The sequence below is a fragment of the Nestor notabilis genome, unplaced genomic scaffold (assembly GCF_000696875.1).
Source record: "Nestor notabilis isolate BGI_N333 unplaced genomic scaffold, ASM69687v1 scaffold3569, whole genome shotgun sequence".
In the NCBI taxonomy this organism is placed as follows: domain Eukaryota; kingdom Metazoa; phylum Chordata; class Aves; order Psittaciformes; family Psittacidae; genus Nestor; species Nestor notabilis.
The window spans coordinates 45915-62445 of NW_009942178.1; the positions used below are offsets into that span (position 1 = coordinate 45915).

Below are 16531 nucleotides of genomic sequence, written 5' to 3' on the forward strand. Positions count from 1 at the left end.
GTTTTCAGATCAATAGAGAGACTTTGGGCCAAATGTAAATATCTGCACTTGCTCATGATTATCAAAAAGAACTCTTGCAGAGGCATGTTTTAAGAAAGAGAGACAGGTGTGAAACAATCAGGATATACAAACACTTTGGATTGGAAATGACTGGACATATAAGCCAGCAACAGGCTTCTATGCATCATATGAGACACTGGGTTAACTTGTCCGAAATGAAGAATCATGATTCCAGAAGTTGGAGTGGGGAGAGGTTAAAAAAGGGGAAAAAAGAAGAAAGATAGTGAGGGCCAGAAGCACCTTCAAAAAAAACCCCTCAAAAACAAAGAAAGAAACCTCCATCCCCCAATAGCCCCCACCCCAAAAATAAAAACCCCAAAGAAACCAAAGGAAGTCACCTCTGGAATTAAAAAAAAATCCAAACAGATCAGGAAGAGGAATGACTTCACATCTGCTTGCCCTGCACCAGAGGAACTCTACTGTAATGGATAATACCCAGAACACTGGAACAGTTTTCTGGTCAAATAACTCATTTCTTCATCTCTGTTCATAAACTGCATTCCTCTAGTTCTTCACCAACAGTAAAAGCATCTGCTTCACGTAAGTTCTACAGACAAACTGCCAGACTAGTAAGAAATGAAGCAGAGATGTTTATTATGTTATTTTATTGCAAATACAACTGATTTCACTATGGCAATATACTGTCTAAAAGTAGTGTGCCACACTCAGTTTGAACTATGAATGCTATTTTCCTCCTGGGTCAGCTGATGTTAAATCTTGACACATTGTTTAGTGGGAGCAAGATCAATCTATTTCCCCTTAAAGAGCTATTACCTTCTAACAAAATTTCCTCTTACCCATTTAACAGGGCCATTATATCCGTGTGAACATGAATTCATCTGCAACACACAGTCTTTGTGACATACATAATTACTCTGAGCCTAAGCCTGGGCTTACATTCCCTTATAAGTCCCTTGACAACTTAGTCTGTGACCTGAGGCAAATCACTAAATATTTTTTCAGGCATCCTTAAAAGGGGTACAAACAATTTCCTTGTAACAGGTATTTGGAAGCTTTATCAAACATGTAGGCTGCTTTAAAAGACAAAATTATTGCAACAGGCTTGCTCTTGATAGAAAATCTTCTGCTGACTTCACTAGGAATTGGAAGAGACCTTCAAGAAGCCTACTGAAAACTAGACTCGAGTCATCTAATGCAGGATCTAATTGATTGCAATGGATTTGTAGAGGCTTCTGTAACTACAAGTACTGCTTGTGCAAGCACAGCCCAGAATAAGAGCTCAAGTAACAGTGAGAAAAACCAGCCTTATACTCCCATTTTGTTATTGCCATAAGGTAATTACCAACACAGTTCCTATTTGGTCTCTTGGATAAGCAACATGATTCCAGTTTGCCCTCCAAATGCAGTCTGGTCTCTTAAAAGCACGCTTAAGTCAATTCAATTGGGAATGATTGAACATAAACCGAAAAGAGAAGCATTTCCCACCCTAACATGAATTCAAGAAAATGATTCTGGGGCACAGTTAATGAATCTTTGAAAAATCCCAGATAAAGTGACTGACCTGGTAGAAATGATGCTGTCAAGTCTTACACCAACTAGCCTGGCTTTATTTTCTTATGGGGCAAATAAATAGCTTTGCAAGAAAATACTTGCTTAAGGAGAAAATACAGCATTGCTTCTAAGATTCAAAATGCATTTGCAATAAAATATTTGCTTGAGGAGAAAATATAGCATTGCTTCTAAGATTCAAAATGCATTCGTATTTTGAACTCATCTGTCAGCTTCTAGCTCAAGGCACCAGAACTCTATTAATATTTATTTAATAATGTGTTTAATATTTTACAAATGTTACTACAAAGCCACAGACAAGGGTAGAAATATTAGAAGCTAAAATGACACACCAGATTAGTGACAAATACAGCTGAATAAACTAATTCATCAGAGTCAAGAGAGTAATCCTCCATCAGAGGCGTATTCTCTGTGGCTTCTTAGGTTTTACTGACAGAGGATGCTTCAGATACAGTTTCCAATAGTTGGGGATTTTTCTGCACTCATGTAACACAAATAACTAGATATTTGTCCAGATGATGAGATGACAAAAATATCTCCTTGGAGATGACAGTGGGATAAGTCTCCATTTTGTCAGGGTCTAATTCCTGTCCCTGCACGGTGAAAAACCCATCAGTTCAGCTGAAAACAAACCATTTCAGGATTTCAGAAGACATGGTACTGGTTTCTTCTTTATAACAAAAGGAAATCCTAAATAGGTAGACTTGGCTTCTCAGAAACATCTCAGCTGGGAGATTAAATCTTATCTCACATCACTGAAGATGCAGCTGCTAACAAAGCAAATGAAGAACAAGGCTTTGGCTCTGTCCATAGGCACAGAGACAGCAGGCCTGTAATCACATCATACTGCACCTGGTCTACTACTACCACAAGTTTGGCTCACAGTAGATTACACCCTCCGGAACAAAATTAATAATATATGGACACAGGACCATGCTCTACTTAGCATGTTTAAGATAAACAGGTAGCTCAAATGATCTTAGCTCTTGCTGCTGTTTCTATAGTTAAAAGTAACCTTTTCTATTCCTGCAGATGTTTGTTCTTATATGCTTATGCATAAAATTTCCCAATGAAAGAATTGACTTCCAGTGCCTAAATACTGCAAAGAAATTCAAGCCGTGAAAAAATTAAGGAAATTTTACTAGATACTAACTCCATCATGTTAGAGAAAGTGATACACAACATACTACTTCCTGGCTAGCCTTAATACCAGTCCAGTTCGGGCACACAGTGTCTGTTTCTCCACCCCTCTATGATAATGCATAGCACACAGCAGAAGAGTACATAAATCATAGAATCATCAAATCATAGAATGGTTTGGATTGGAAAGGACCTTAAAGCTCATCTCGTTCCAATCCTCTGACATAGGCAGGGATACCTTCCACTACGTCAGGTTGCTCCAAGCCCTATCCAACCTTGCCTTGAACACTGCCACGGATGGAGCATTTACCACTTCTTTGGGCAACCCATTCCAGTGCGTCACCACCCTCACAGTAAAGAACTTCTTCCTTATATTTAACCTGAACTTCCCCTGTTTAAGTTTGAACCCATTACCCCTTATCCTATCACTACAGTCCCTAATGAAGAGCTAGACAAAGCTAGAGACTTCTTGAAAAAGAATGACAATGAAAGATGAAGCACAGTGAGCAATCTGTAGTCATGGAGTGGAGAACACCATTTTAAAATGGAAACATTATTTATTGCACTAACACTGTCATTATAATGTAGGTCTTGTAGAACAATTGCTGTCTTTATTAAGTGATTCACTGTAGGCCTCACAGCTGAAAGCAGCACAAGTAATCTAGAGATGACTGTTCGGTGCTGCAGAGGTGAAAACGTAGTTCAGCAGCAGAGACAAACCATCTGGCCTGAAATCATGTGCTGACTACAATTTTCTATGTAGCCCTAGCTAAAGGAAATGCAAGGCAGCCCCCAAGAGCTGCATCTCTAGGGACAAGTGCTTAGGCTGCACCTGAATGGCATGGCTGCCTACCAAAATATGAGAGCACATTTGAAGCAGCCACCTGTATTTTACCAAGACATAGTGTTTAGCCCCAGGTGTGTGCCAGGAGAAGGTGGCTGACGGAAGGAGCTTGCTACTCAAACTAACATCTGTAGGAATAATACTGTGCTTCCCAGAAGCTCTAACTTTGCATTATATATTTATATTCACGCTGGTATTACCTGGAATATGCTGAGAATTGAGAAGAGCTGGTAATAAACTACTGAAAAACCTGTTCATTATAGCTCCATAATTTGTTTTGATATAGCCAGGAACACAGATCCAAGCCAGGATAAAGTCAGATGAGGCAGCAGACATTATGCTACCTTGCACACTACAATCTGTTACAGACAAAAGTATTTTATGTAGGTCAGGCACTGCTTCCCCAGAGACAGACAAAAAGCCATAAGGAAATCAGAGCAGTGTTGGGCCTAATTCCAGTGATCCAGTCTACTCCAAAGTTTCCGTTACACAGTGTCTCTCTGTTCTTGTCTATCAAAGTACTCTTCCCAGTCAGCTTCTGCAAGGCTAAGTATAGGAGACTGCACAGCATAGACATCATGATGCAAAACTAGGTAAGACTCCTTGTACTCACAAGGAGACAATGGTTTTGTCAGTTGAATAGAGAAAAGAAAAATCAAAGTGACACTAATTTTCAACTAATCCCAATACTGAGCTGCAAAATCAGGTTTCGGGAACAGAAGGCTGCGATCTGGCCCTCCCAGAGAGGAGGACAGTGTTACTAAAAGAAGCAGCCTTGAATTTCTCTCTTCCTGGTTTGCTGCAATAACACTTTATCTCTGACAGGTGGGAGAACAAGAATTTCAGGAAGCCAGAAATATAAATTAGGATTTTTTTGTTATATCTCACAGCTCTGCAGAAAATTCCATATTTTAATTTCATTTTTTTTTTATTCCAGCAACAAAAAAGCACAAAATACAAGCTTCCACTAAGATTTCATAGCAGAGTTCAGGATTTATTTTATAACCACAGATCACAGCACTTTTCATGACCACCTATCAAAGAATTTCTCTTGTATCAAAACCCTGAAAGATTCTCAAACAGAACAGTGCTGTATTTTCAGAATGGTATTTAGCTGTGAAGAGATACAGAAAGAAGTACACAAATCACACACAATACCACATATGGTAAACAGATGAATATATGATGGAAGAAGAAAATACTTATGCACTTTATGAATATCTTAATGCTCCTCCAGAGGAAAGGCAGCACAAATTCCTATATATTACAGTTTGCTCCGTAGCGATTTTCCTAATTTAAATAAAACGAGTAATCTAGAAAGGCTTTTTCCACTAAGCTTGTAAGAAACTACCCTACTTACTGAGTCTGGGGTCACAAGTAAGCAGGGAGGTTCAGGCATCACCTCTACAGAGCTCTAGCACTGCTACTTGAATGAAAGAACAATAACAAATTCTGTACTTCTGCCCTTTTCTCAGATAAGTTCTTCAGCTTTTCCTTTTTTTACAACCCTCCCCCCCAACCAAATATAATTTGTAGCAAAGCTGTGGATCTCCTTTGCATCCTTTGCATGCCATAATTCATACATTTTTTTAACCCTGCAGTAAGAAGCAAGCTGTACTTTAAGTGTAAGCCACCAGTGTTGGTTGGTTATGTTCCTTACCCTGATCCCGAGTTCTACATTCTCTCCTCCGTATACTTCCATGCCTTCATCCAGTAAGCCAATCTCTTGGAAATACTCTCTATCTACTATGAAGCATCCAATCAATGCAGGACTTCTGGAAAAATAAACCAGCAGCAACCAAAATTAGCAGACAGAATATGAACAATTTTATTATTCCCACATAGGTTATATTTATAATCGCTGGGTCAAATGGTGTGTTGAGATTTAGTGTGTTGAGATTTATTCTTAGGGAAGTGTTTCTCAAATAGATTTATTCAGCTTTGTTTCCTACTGTTCTTGATTCTATGGGGAAATAAGCACCATTGAAGGAAAACAGCCTCAAAATTACTGGACATACGTATTCACCACAATAGGTAGGATTTCAGTGCTAGCAATACTAGATGCAGGAGCCTCAACGTTGTATCTGAGGCACCTGCCATTCTAGTCTTTGTTCCTGCTAAGCTTTCAGGTTTCTTGTCTGTGATAATTAACAAGGAATGTTAATGCACAGAAGCCAGGTTAATCTACAGCTAAGAAAACTTGTGTCTGTACGTTTATGTAAAAGAAGAGATAATTTCTTGACTAGGAACATCCAGACAAGGTTTTGTAATACAGAATTAATAAATGTCTGCCCTTACAATCACAATGCAATATTAGTCCATTGTCCTTAACCAAATTTAAACAAGTCACATATCTTTACCAAATCATTAAGCTCTATTTATGTTACGACCTGAATTAACAAGCTTTTACTATGCAGAGTGAATCTTAAGATGATAAGAGTCCAGGCACAGAGACTACAATTTTACTGTTATGAGATGCAGGGGAGGAGAACAGAGTCATTTAGCCTTTGCATTTTTCTCCTACCTTATAATCCACAATGGCAAAGATTAAAAAACGTATTTCCTGATTATTATGCTGGTATCAGGAACTCTAATAACAACAGGATATTAATTAGCAATGCAGTGAAAATCATCCTGCCTTTACTAGGAACATTCAAGCTACAATTATAGGATGTCTTAATCACAAATTGTACAATTCTAGTGAAATCTATACATTTATGTGTCCTGGGTTCAGATGTAGCAGTTATTTTAATCCTTCCTAGTAGCTGGTGCAGTGCTGTGTTTTTTACTTTAGTCTGAGAGCAGTGCTGATAACACACTGATGTTTATAGTTGTTGCTAAGTAATGCTTACTCTGATCAAGGACTTTTCCAACATTGTGCCATTAATTTGAAGTGCCCACTTTATAGCAATGAAAGACTATTTCTGATGTATTTATTAATGAAGAAAATAGCAGTTAATGTAATTTCAAAAATTATGCTTCTTTTATGACAAAGTCCTGTTGCTTTTGGTGGGAGTTTTTTGAAAGTATTTTTCAGAGTACCTGCCTCCCTGTGTTACAATTCTGGAAGCATTCTGGAGGTATGATAAAAGCCAACAATTGATCCATGTAGCTTTTTCGGGTTTTTTAATTATCCAGCACACACATATGCAGTGTGTTGCACTGAATAAAAGGCACCAGGGAAAGGGGTAGGGAACCAACCTACCCCTTTCCAGTATTCATAAAGGACATTCATTCCACAGTTCTCACATAGAGCAGAGTTTTGGGGTAAAATGGAAAAGTAGATACGCTCTTTATTCTGAGTTTAAATACGTAAGAGTTTAAAAAGTCACCATAATTAATATAGAAGGTTTGCCTCTCCAGGACTTAGTAGAATATTTGAAGCATTTTCCTAATGTTGACAGAGTTCATTAACACCGATAACCATTTCTAATGATGTGGAAATTACCACCACTTTTTAACATATGTCCATGGCAAACCCGTGAATTTTTATCTCTTACTTCCCAATTCTATGTCCTGTTTTGACAACCAGCACATGGGTCAGTGGAGTAGAGAGTGTTTAAACTGACAGCTCCCAAAGAGCTATCTGCTTGAAAAGACAGAACTACTGGATGAAAGATACCCCTTACACTGACTGCATGGAAACTGACTGGTAGTGGTGACCCCCTTATGCTGTCACTGCTGTTTAAGGTTCTGCTTTGCACCTGGTGAAAGCAGTCTTCACACTCGCTTTCTGCAGGGAGTTAGAGTATAGGTACCGGTGACCTCTTTGGTATGAATGCATAGGTAGAAGAAAGGCCTGGAATCTCAGCAGAGCTGTTGAGGGGATTCAGAGGCACTTACTCTCCTCCCCGAGATAAGGGTATTGTTCTGTACCAGCCTAACAGTACTCCAAATGATAAGAAATTACGGAGCTAGATTGTATCAAAGCAAGGATCTAATACAGTCTTTGCTCACACACTATCAGCGGACCAGTATTAACTCCTAGGACATAACACAGCTATAAAACTGTGTGACAGTATTATAAAGAATACAACTGTCAGATCAGTTTTGTTTATACAATGCATTGTAAGGAAAATTCTGTTTCTGGCCCATTACCACTAAATTAGCAGACAAGACATTTGGAGAAAGCAGTGCTGCTAAGCACTCAAATCTACTGTTTCACTTAGGCTATGTGTTTTGCCCCATGCAAATAACAAGGAAACATATTTAAAAAGGTCTACTGCAAACAGAAGTTTTCTGAATGACTGTGAAGGGGTCAAGGACAAAAGCTGAAGAGGACAGCTCAAGGACATTTAACTAATTCAATGTTACAGCCAGTAAAACCTATTACATAGCTGAGACCACTCTCCATCTGTCCTATCTAGATGAGCATTGGCAGTGACACACTAATCTAGGTCACAGTTGCACATTACCTTATTGGAGCAGTTGTGTTTTCCAGTTTCCACCATGACTTAGGAGGGTTCAGGTATCGGCACCACAGCTCCCAGTCAAACCCCTGTGCTGAGAGGGGATACTCCTCTATTTCAAAATTATCATACTTAATGTTATCAAACGATGGAGAAATTACTCTTTTTCTGTTTTCTTTTATCCTGGTGAGCACTGGTTCAGCCCTAAAAAAAAGAGAAAAAGAATGTTAAGATTACATAATTAGAAGCGTAGCACTGATTGTCATCACAGAATAGTTTGGGCTGGAAGGGACCTTTAAAGGTCATCTAGTCCAACCCCCCAAAGAAATAGCAGCTGTGTATTTCAGAAGGAGCAAAGTCTACAGCTGTTACCCGTTCAGAGCTCTCTCTGCTTTAAGACTGAGGTTGAACAGTGCAGCATCTGCCCAAAAATAACATACTGCAATATTTTATCTAGGATGCCCTATTATTAACCTTGATGTTAGCTGGTGAATGGAAGAAATTATTATCTGCATATCATAGAGCATTTACACCCTTGCTACCAAATGATGATAACTTCAGGCTCTCAATATTACCAAGGACATAAAGATCAGAGTTAATAATAGATCTATCCTAGGGACAGAAGCTCCTGCCTTTTTACCATCTTTTTTACTCAAGGAGCAACAGAGATATTAAATCCAGACTGGACAAGTTAAAACGTTTCAGTTATGTGTTAACTTTCGCACAGAGCAGCAACCTTGGTGCCAGAATGACACTTCTTTATTTATACTGTGGAACATAAAAGAAACATAACATTTTTAATTAAAAGAAGATTAATTTGCCCCCATGGGCAAAGGGCTGCATTATAGGAGGAGGTTTTTAACATGGAGTTTTCCAATATATTTTACATCCATTGTAATCAGACCAGCAGATAACTCACACTATAAAAATGGATCTAGATTATGTTGTGCAGCCCAAATACATTTTTCATGCTTGTGTCTGAATCTCCATGATTGTGTCTGAATCTTCATTAAAATGAACAGAATGCTAACTCACCCTCCATATGCAAGAGAAATGCCAGTCAGTAATCTATGAACAGTGCTTGGAAAAGTGGTCAGAGAAGTTCAAGGAGAGACATACCATCCCACATTGAATTCCACATGGGCATCAAAGAGAGCAACTACTGGTGCTGTGGCTACCCTCCATCCACTAACTCGAGATCGAATCAGCCCTTCTTGTTTGCTGTGTCGAACAACCTTGATGAAACCAGGCTTACGGGCATTCACTTCATCGACATACTTCTTTAGTTTCTCCTTGAGTTCTTCTGTGGAAAGGAAAGAATTAGATGTTACCAAGCAGCATCAGCAAGACAAGATGTAAAAACACGTTCCTTCAGCAAAACAGAACTCTTCACACATGGCATTACTCCCTTTTGATTTAACTACTAAGAATTCTGAAATAGTCAAGTCTAAAAGGAAGCAAACAAAAAGTAGAAGGACCATAAATTATATAGTAATAAAAAATTCCAGGTGTAACTACTTAGCCTACATGATCGATATCAGAATCCTGCTTCTGTTTAACATTAACATACCACAAAATAAAGCACTCAATCATAAAGTACAACAGCTTCTTAAGTGCATATTATGTTATTGTAGCAACAAGATTACCAGCATATATTTCCAAAAAAATATGCTCAACTATTGACCGTGAACTTTCTTTGCCAATATTTCAAGAAAAAAGTATGAATAAAATTATTTATCCTTTTTCCATTTTTCTTTCTAAATTTTACAACTCTTTTTCATGTCCACTAAAAAGTTCCATGAATTCTGCTCTTTGCACAGCAGAACAAAGACCAGTAAAGTACTGGAGGAGAATCATTCCTTATTAAAGTCTGACAACTTTTAAATCAACAGCTATCATCATATCTCTGGTTTAAAGACCATTGATGAGAAAATCCAATCTGGAGAGCTGAAATAGTCTGTTCACTAACATTATTAACTGAAAACACTGTTCACCACTATTCCTTATTAGCATTGCTATATTATATGTTATGGTACCACTTAGAATTCCCTTGGTGCTATTAAGTTGCCTTTCTTCCAAATCTCTCCACAAATCCAGAAATTTCTTTGCTGTGATGCAGAGTAATGCTTCTGTGGTTATAATGCTAAACTGGATATCATCAAATCTGCATTAAAAGCTCAGTGCTGCCTAGCGCTTTCCATGAAATCTTCAGCTTCTCCATAATCAATTCCCCATCTGTGAAATGGGATCACCACACTTACTTTTTCTTTTCAGTCTATTTAGACCTTAAACTCTAGAGAACACCAGATTTCTTTTTTCTCTGCATTTTGACAGTACCTAGTGCCTGGGGGCACTGAGCTGAGGGGGAGCTGCATCATACAAGGGATGGCACTGGAGCCCAGCAGAGGAAAGAGCAGCACCCAGCAGTTAGCAGTGTGGGAGGGGGTACAACCCCTGTCACACTGCCTGGCCCAGATTGCTTCTCAATAAAACACAAACAGGGTTTTTCTTCTAAACCTAATCAATGAGACCTTCTCTACTATTGTTTTGCTGGCATTAGCAGTGCAATCTGTTCCTAGCTGCGTGCCAGGGGTGTATTTCTGCATTGAACCTATGATAAGACAACCCCTCTGGGAACTGGGCAACTCAAACAGATCAGGGCAACACGCACACTGGAATGGTTAATGCAACAAGGAATTAAAAGCAAGCACGCTTTATTAGCCACATGAAACGTTCATCCTTGGAAAAGAGGCGGTATGTTCACTCTTAGGCTGACAAAGAGGAACAGAGCTGTTGGTCTTCTAATCTAAAGACCCAAATGAGTTAGAATCCATTTGACCTTAGTGGACCTACTTCCTTGAGGATATGGAGGAAAGGATAAGATGGTCAAGTACACAGACTCCTTAAATTCACCCCTCTATAAGGACCACCAGGCATGATGCTCTTGCTTGTTCCAAGATGTTCAAGCCGGTTCCACTGGCACTGCAGGACTGTGCATGCATGCCACATACCTTTGAGTAAATGAACTCTCTGCACAGAAGGAAGAGAATACCAAAGTACTGATACTTACAGTTTTTCATAAAGAACAAGAATTTAAAAGAAATAATCTGATTACCATGTCCATCACAGTACTTAAACTGCAGCTATACTTTAGGAATGGAGTCAATATATTCCTAGAATTTTCTACAATATCTTATTCAAATATCTGTGAGTGCATTGCCTTGAATAAACAACACAAGGCACTGACACATATTAGAGAGCACTATTCTACTTTGTATTAGATTTGCTGCATATTGATTGATAGACTTTTTGTTTCTTCTATAATGTAAAATTCATACTCAGGTTTTCTATGATGCTTGTGCAAAGCCCATGTTCTTATTGTTCATCCCCTAACACAGAGATTTGTAGCAAGCACAAAACTATCAAACCAACCACTAGCTAACAGCACTATAAATTCAAAAGAATTTATGTTACTGAAATTGTGCCCACCCTAAAAATAGTGCAAAACAGCTCTCTATTCCCAAAATCGAATACTGTGGAGGGTGACTATCAAAATAAGAAGATCAAAGCTTTGTTCTCGGTTAAGTGGCTGTTCATTAGCTTTGCAATAGCAGGAAGCTTTATTTGCCACAACAATGCAGCATCACCACTGAGTACAAAATACATAAAAGGAAAGCAGGCTCTAATCAAGGACTTGAAAATCAGTACCCTTGATAGAGTCATTGTTGCCTCAATCATCTTCATTTTTAGCAAGCAGGCTATTCTTACTCCTGTCATAAAATTTGCCTAATATGGACTGACTTTATAAGCTCGAATAAACACAAAATCTTTTTCACAGCTAGGTGGAAATAGGTGGAAATGGAATGGAACCCAAATCTTGGCTTGCCATCAGCATGACTTCAGCTGCACATTATAGCTGTGACATTTACTAGGCAGTAAACACTTCTAATTTTCTGGTTATGCTGCAGCTTTTTGCAAATGATGGAAATGGCCTGACAGTCTCAAGGGAACCTTGGAGGCTTACCCACAGTCAGTCAGTATGGAGGAATCCATCCCTGGGCTTCAGTATCAGGCTCAGGAGGCAGAGGAATGTGCTGCATTTTACCTAATCTTCAATACTGGCCCACAAGCAATGACTTACTCTGTCACATGTCCACAAGAGACAACTAAGTATTTTGCAGTCAGGCATTGTCTAGCCTTTGTTATTTAAAACACATTAGCCTTGTTTTGCAAAGGCAGAGTGCTGAGCAGAGTATTCTGCACACCCTTTGTCTTACAAAACCTATTGGGCAGACTCTCCCAGAAGAAAAGATAAGTCTACTAAAAAAAGATATCATTTTCACTCAGACGCAGGATACAGCAGACATATAAATAAAGCTAAAAAAGTCACTATTTTTGGAAGAACATTAAAGATGCCCTAAGCAAGACACTTAAGTTAGGTTTTTTTCACGTATTCCACATTTTCCTGAGTTTTACATGAGAAATCTGAGTTCAATTGTCTTTGACAGTTTTAGAGCATCCTGCCCAGCTGGACTGAATAATGGGACTCTCCCCCTAGAACTGATCATACACTTTGTGACGGCACCGATGGTCTTCAGCAATGTATTTTTAACCCATGCTCTGTTTTTTCCCACTTCAGATATGTTGCCTGAATAATAAACAGTCTTTTTCATTAATTATTGTGCTTCACTGCTTTATGCCACCATAGGGAGAAGAAAGGGAATGAGCAAATGTGTCATCTTCAATACACTGTTGATTCGGTTTCTAATTATGGAAACAAACAGGCTTATAAAGATAGATGTGTTTGCCTTTCAGCACAGAAGCTCTCAAAAAGGGACTCAATTTGACTGAGCTGAGTGAGCATCTGCAATTGGAGAGAAAGAGCAGCCATATAGGGAACAGGAACATGGTGGTCTGGTGCTTGTCTGTGTTGCACTCCACCACCTGTCTGTATACGGTACGGATGTCTGGAGAGCACAACACAACTCTCCTCAGAAATGTAGAAAGCATAATTAATGTGCCATAATTATATTTAATACGAACATAATTAAGTTCTAATACTTCTAAGAGATTGTTTGTTTGTAACAACCCTACAAATATTTTGTTTGTCAAATTTTCCTATTCATCTTGACAAAGCAGTCCTAAATAATTCATGCAACTTTGTGGTCTTAGGAAGTGGCAGAAGCAGGGCAGGATGGAAGGAGGAAGCATAAGGATTCAGAAGATATCAGCCGTCCCACAGCTACAGAGATCATATGTGAAGGGATCATTCAGTTCATAAGAATCCCTTCACAAGCCATCTCCCTTTCAGGATGTGGTCTGAGAGAATGGCAACTTGGCATTGGCCCTGGCAATGTAACTGTTCTCCTTGCAATACTGCAGCTTGCTCGGCTTGTGTGAGTGGCCAGCTCTGGCTCAGAGGGGCAATCTGGACCACAGTACTGCCTCCTCTTTGAAGGGGTTGCAGCAAGCCAGATAATAAGCAAAAGATTTCTCATATATGCCCCAGGAGTTTCTCAGAGGGAAAACCACCTACACAACATGCTCTTCATCCCGTCACATGCAAGTGTATGCTCTTCATCCCATCATACACTTTGTATGCCTCTACCCTCCCTAAACTGGGAAGTTATCAGGCTATATGCTCAATGATAAAAGGTGCCTTAGCCCCTTACTCCAGTGTCCTACAGCAGCTGTGGATCTGCCCCCAGACTTCAATTTTTAAAGTTATTGATACAAACAGTGTTGTCATAAGTAATAAATTACTGCCTCATGTTCATAGAGAAGTAGCTTAAAGAACCATCAATTAAACCTCGCTTTCAATGACTTTCATGTTTTAATGTACTCCCATTCTGTGTGCTTAAATGAGTCCTCACATCTCTCAGAACAATTACACTTGTGAAGTCCGACACTCATGCTTTGCTGAGACAGATGCATTTTACTGACTTTTAAAAACTCTTCTTCTTAGCTGTAAGTTTTCCAGTGGAGCTGAAGTGAAAAATAACTAACTATACTCATAACTTTATGCATTTTCTAAAGTCTAAAAATTCCTCCTGACTCTGGTGCAGCAGAATGCACACTGATGTTACTGCCACCTCTGCAAGCCTTGTGCTTTTACCTTTAGGGAAAAATCTATTTCCATGTCAAAGGCTCAGGAATTACCATGTCCCTCTTTAACCTCAGCACTTGGCACAAATATGGCTTTTTTTACCGTGAAAGGAAAAATTATTCTTCAATACAGAATGGGGTTTAATGTAACAATTGTCCTCCCTGTGCCAAAAATTGTGGATTGACACATTATATGAAAGGGGCAAAATCATGCCAATTCATTATTTCTGTGCTCTAGCTTTGTGTGTTCATTGAGCTGCCCAGAAGGCACACTGGTCCCCAGGTAAAGAACCATGCTGGATATTTTCTGAGATCATAAAGGACGCTTTTACAGGCAAATCATTACAGCAGCTGCAGGAATACATCAGAGCTACTGCCCACTTCGAGTCCAAGAGTCCACTGGTCAGTTTGCTCCTGGCAAGGATCTCAGGGCCTTCCTGAACACCCTGTGCAGTAGGTCAGAATGGGATCCACTGCCTTGCACCAAGGCAGAACAGCCAACTGGCACAGCACAAGAAGTCAGTACACCCTGAGAGCTACTGCCATACTAGGAGCATCTTATCAGTTACATCTTCTTTCTGCATGAAAGGCAAGTAAGCTGGCAAAAAGAAAGACAGAATTCACACAAACCAATTAAACCGAGGCTTTTTCATCTTCTTTATCTGATCATTTGTGGGCCAAAGTCTTAGGAACAGGAAGATCTGCCTTTGCACTCTTCCAATAACAATTTTATAGCCTTCAGAAAAACATAATGTATTAACATAGCTAACTTTCTTTCTGGTAAATAATAAAGCCTGTTATACCAGGTTTGCTGCAAAAAAAACAAACCAACACCCAAGCCTCTCTTTCCTCTCAGTCACCCTGTAGGCATGCAACCTGAATTCATGTAATAACTTGAATTCATGGCAGCAGCTAGGCATGTAAGGAAAACTGTTTGGTGCACTTTATCTAATAGGCTTGTACACTGGATTGTCACTTATTTCGTATGCAGCTCAGAGCTTCATCATTTTTATTTTCCATTCCTTTGGCCCCTTATCTTCCATGCTCAAGTGATCACCTCTCATCTCTGTAGCAGAAGCAGATAATTCCAAATGGAAAATATTTATAACCAGATAGGGGCATGTCATTTGTAATGCACGTGTATATAGAATGTCTGCAACAGAGGGCAACAATGCACAAACAGATAAGGAGGGCCTGCTGTGCACACGTATTTAATAACCTCATGTTATCTGGTAATAGATAAACCACCCAAGGGAAATTACCAATGTGATGCAAGGAATTGACTTGGACAGACCTCAGAAACAAAAAAGCAGCACAGTCCTTTTCCTCCATTACTATACCTAACTTGTATTGTTGATAGAGACGCATAATCTAATCTCAGAAGTACAGGCTATCCATATGTAAAGCCAGACAGTGTAATGAACTTTCACAGTCACATCCCTTGCATTCAAAAAATCCAAAGTCTCAGCCGCTGTCAAACCTCCCCAGGTCTATTAAGATAAATGAGGCCTACAACAGTTCATTCCAGCTCACACCTTTTGCTTCAAGCCAAGGATTTCTTTAGTCTAGCACATGAGCACCCCTCTCCCACAGTAAAGCAGGAAAAAAAGCATATATTTGCCCTCTCAGCCCCTACACACAAACGCTCTTTTGATTGCCCAGGAGCACCTAGTACAAAGGAGTGGGGAGCACGCATTGCTTTCAAAGGGCTTGACAGAGGCTGCTTTGGCCTGTTCTCTCACAAACATCATGTCTACGAATGGAAAGAGCTCAGGTGGACACTTCACTGAATCCTCTTGCTGTTTGTAAGGTCCTGGGAACTGACAGCATGAGAACCACATATCAGCGAATAATTCCACTTCAAAATAGTAATCAGTGAACCAGTACGCCTACCATCACTAAACAGGCTTTGCAGAAGAGACCTGTGCCAGCAACTATTCCTTGAGCAATTGAACAGACAAGTACGCTAGTTGGGTTCATTTTGTTTGCTTTCTAAATGATGCATAGTTCCAATCCCAGCCATGAAAGTGGGATATCACCCTCCCATCATTAAGTTCTAACTAGAAATACTGCTGCATCTTAAAAAGTCCCAATAGTATGGGAAGGATAATAAAAATCATCTTTTGGGAACTGTGACAGCTGAATACCATGTTATGGAGGAGGGGGATACTGAATAAAGAAATATTACATCTGTTATTTTTTTTAGAACTATTCCTTTGTAGTAATGTCTTTATAATAAGGCCTGTAAATCCTTTTTATTTTCTTTTTGTTGAGTGCTGTTCAAACACAGTACTCATTTCTGTCCTAAGGTGCATCCTGTCATAAGTATCACTGAGCCCCCATTCTAGCAGCAGAATGTCTCACAACACTTTGCATGACAGAGAGACAAGCTGGGATGCCAGATGAATCTGCAAGGTCACACTGGAAGCTGCAGAAAGCAGGG

General features: G+C 39.4%; 1 protein-coding gene across 1 annotated transcript in view; it reads right to left on the minus strand.

Annotated features, from left to right (window-relative positions):
• GALNT18 (polypeptide N-acetylgalactosaminyltransferase 18) overlaps nt 1–16531 on the minus strand; it is a gene marked incomplete at its 3' end in the record, with an annotated part of 96215 nt that overhangs the window by 19426 nt on the left and 60258 nt on the right. Inside the window, exons 8-10 of the mRNA XM_010021257.1 lie at nt 9103–9286; nt 7990–8187; nt 5235–5349 (exon numbers count right to left, since the gene is read on the minus strand). Coding sequence (XP_010019559.1) covers nt 5235–5349; nt 7990–8187; nt 9103–9286 — 497 coding nt within the window. The remainder of the gene's footprint in view (nt 1–5234; nt 5350–7989; nt 8188–9102; nt 9287–16531) is intronic.